This window comes from Fopius arisanus, unplaced genomic scaffold (genome assembly GCF_000806365.1).
Source record: "Fopius arisanus strain USDA-PBARC FA_bdor unplaced genomic scaffold, ASM80636v1 scaffold00083, whole genome shotgun sequence".
In the NCBI taxonomy this organism is placed as follows: Eukaryota; Metazoa; Arthropoda; class Insecta; order Hymenoptera; family Braconidae; genus Fopius; species Fopius arisanus.
The window spans coordinates 281,607-284,126 of record NW_011887822.1 but is presented as its reverse complement, the minus strand read 5'-3'; the positions used below and the strand labels follow the sequence as shown (position 1 = coordinate 284,126).

Below are 2,520 nucleotides of genomic sequence, written 5' to 3'. Positions count from 1 at the left end.
CTGAACTGTTCATCGCACTTGCATTCAGCTCTGCAGAATATCAAACACTAGAATTATCTATTTTTTATGATTAAATATATTTAAACCGAAATTCCTCTTCGTTCAGAAAATTCAATGTACATTTTTATCATTTCGTTAGTTAATTTTGTAGATATGAAAAATTATTTAAAGTCATAATAAAATCCATTCAACAATATTTATGAATTAAAGAATATAAATTGAAATATATCCCACCATATTGTCATACGATTACAAAAAATATTTTGATTATATTTACATTTAAAAATTCTTATTACGATTTTTTCCTTTTTTTCTTTATTATATAGTATTATATCATTTACTATTATTTATATACAACAATGATTGTATATAAATATAATGATTATAATGATTATAATATGGTTACGGATATATCGATTATATTTCGAGTACATATGTAAATCATGTATGAAAATTCATGCAAGTGTAAATAATTGAATTAATTAACAGAATGATTAAACGTAATGATTCTCCGTCCATTTCTTAAAAGGAGAAATTTGATTATAGTTTAATTGATTTTTTTGGTGATTTACATCGTAATTAATCCTGAATTGTGGAGTCCGAATCTAGTCTCGCCACCAGCGACGTAATTAGGACAGCCATCATGATTCTTACAGCACTCATCCGTTTGTTCAAACCACCCTAGATCATGTTTATCTTCAGCAACATCACCCTTTCCACACCATTTCGTACCTGAAGAGATAAATACGAAAAGACAATTCACATTTGTTTCACTATTAACAAAGAAACAGAAAATCCGTCATTCGAAATTTTCCAAATAACGGAAAAACTCATGAAACGTCAATTCAATTTTTAAATAATTAATAAATATATTGAAAATAAATAATTACTCTCGGATAATTACCTGGAAAAATTAAATCGAAGGGCGGTATCGCCGATGCAAAAAAAACTCTTGAAATAATGAAATAATTGATTAGCAAAAAATACTCCATGGAGAATTGAGTGGAAAACCGTTTTGAATCGTGGACACTGAAAATTATATTGCGAATTCTCAACTCACCGACGACTCGGCATTTTCTTTATCGCTATAATTATGCCTAAACATGTGTTTGTGGGGGAAATTACATTGGAGTAGACAAAACGGTGAAAAATGACGCTCGTAAATTTTCTAAAATTCCCGAATGGTTAGAATTACGTCAACAATTCATTTTACGATTACAGCACGCCATTCCATATTTATTCTATAAATTTATGACCATATAATTAATTTCACGTAATATAATACTTAATATTTAATATTATTTTATTATATTATAATAATAACTTTTCATCATTAAATCTAGAATTACAAAATATCAATTTGTTATAAATAATAAAATTATCCAGTCGCGTAGAGTAACAATAATGTAAACATTATTTATGAGGCTTGAATTTATAAATGTTATTCATTAGACTTTCATATATTTACATACATATTTATTTATTGAGGAGAGTTTTCCGTGAATTATACCAGATTTATCTTTCGCCGTTTGTTATTCTCAAATCTGTCAGCACTCAGCAAAGATAGGAGGATTTTCATAATGACCTTTTTCATAGATATTTTTAACAGCTACAAAAATGGTTCTCATGAAAATTCTGCTGGCTCCTTAGATCACAAGATACTCGTTAAAATCTAGAGAAACGGAATCACCGATAATTCCCAAATCATCATTTTCGCGGGCAGTAGACAAGCAACATTTTTTCCGCTCTTCCTATTTATGGGACGTACTCTTCAATTTCAATTTCATCTTGTGTAAAATATTTCTAAATTTGGATTTTAAATTAAAACCACTCCAATAGTTATAAAAGAATTATAATAAAAAATGAGAAAAAATTGTTGAGTGGTGGCTGATCTATTATATAGATATTGATTCCAAGGGGTCTGTAAATAAAAAAAAATAATAAACAATTACGAGTTAACCAGTCCGAGGAAAAGAATGGAATTGACAGTCAATGGTATTGACTCAATATCAATAAAAAATAAAAAACAACTGTCAAATGATACCAATGCCTATTTTTCTGTAAACTTGGCAGATTCCTTGGAATCAATATCTCTTTATCTTTATTTTTTTATACGCCTCAGAGTTATTTTCCCACAATTTGAAATCCAAATTTAAAAAAACATTAGGCTAGCAGGATAAAATTCAAATGAAAGATTACGTATTTATAGTACATGTTGGTCTTGATTTGGAATTCAGAATGAAAATCCAAAAAATAAAAAATGATATTTTGTTTTTAGGAGGAAAGAAGTCAAAATCGTACAATCAGCAGAGTGGAATTTTCACCGGGTGTTGATGACAACCGCAAATCTGTGACATGCAGAGCTGAAAATCCAAACGTGACAGGCCTCTACCTAGAAACTTCATGGATTCTCGATGTCGTATGTGAGTCTCTCATTTCTATTTATTCGTTTTCAATATCGCCACTGAATTTATTGCCTCTCTTTTGTTGAGCAATTCAAGTTTCGAGTCGCTTTTGGGG

The 2,520-nt window shown here is 29.2% G+C and overlaps 1 protein-coding gene and 1 long non-coding RNA gene across 2 annotated transcripts in view; one reads left to right on the top strand and one right to left on the bottom strand.

Annotated features, from left to right (window-relative positions):
- Positions 1 to 1,050, bottom strand: part of LOC105270307 (phospholipase A2 large subunit-like) — a 2,759-nt gene extending 1,709 nt beyond the window's left edge. The window contains exons 1-3 of the mRNA XM_011311162.1: positions 905 to 1,050; positions 573 to 732; positions 7 to 30 (exon numbers count right to left, since the gene is read on the bottom strand). Of these exons, the coding sequence (XP_011309464.1) occupies positions 7 to 30; positions 573 to 732; positions 905 to 992 (272 nt within the window). The 5' untranslated portion in view covers positions 993 to 1,050. The remainder of the gene's footprint in view (positions 1 to 6; positions 31 to 572; positions 733 to 904) is intronic.
- A 1,233-nt stretch (positions 1,051 to 2,283) lies between these two features.
- LOC105270299 (uncharacterized) overlaps positions 2,284 to 2,520 on the top strand; it is a 14,726-nt gene continuing 14,489 nt past the window's right edge. Inside the window, exon 1 of the long non-coding RNA XR_892522.1 lies at positions 2,284 to 2,423. This is a non-coding gene — a long non-coding RNA (uncharacterized lncRNA). The remainder of the gene's footprint in view (positions 2,424 to 2,520) is intronic.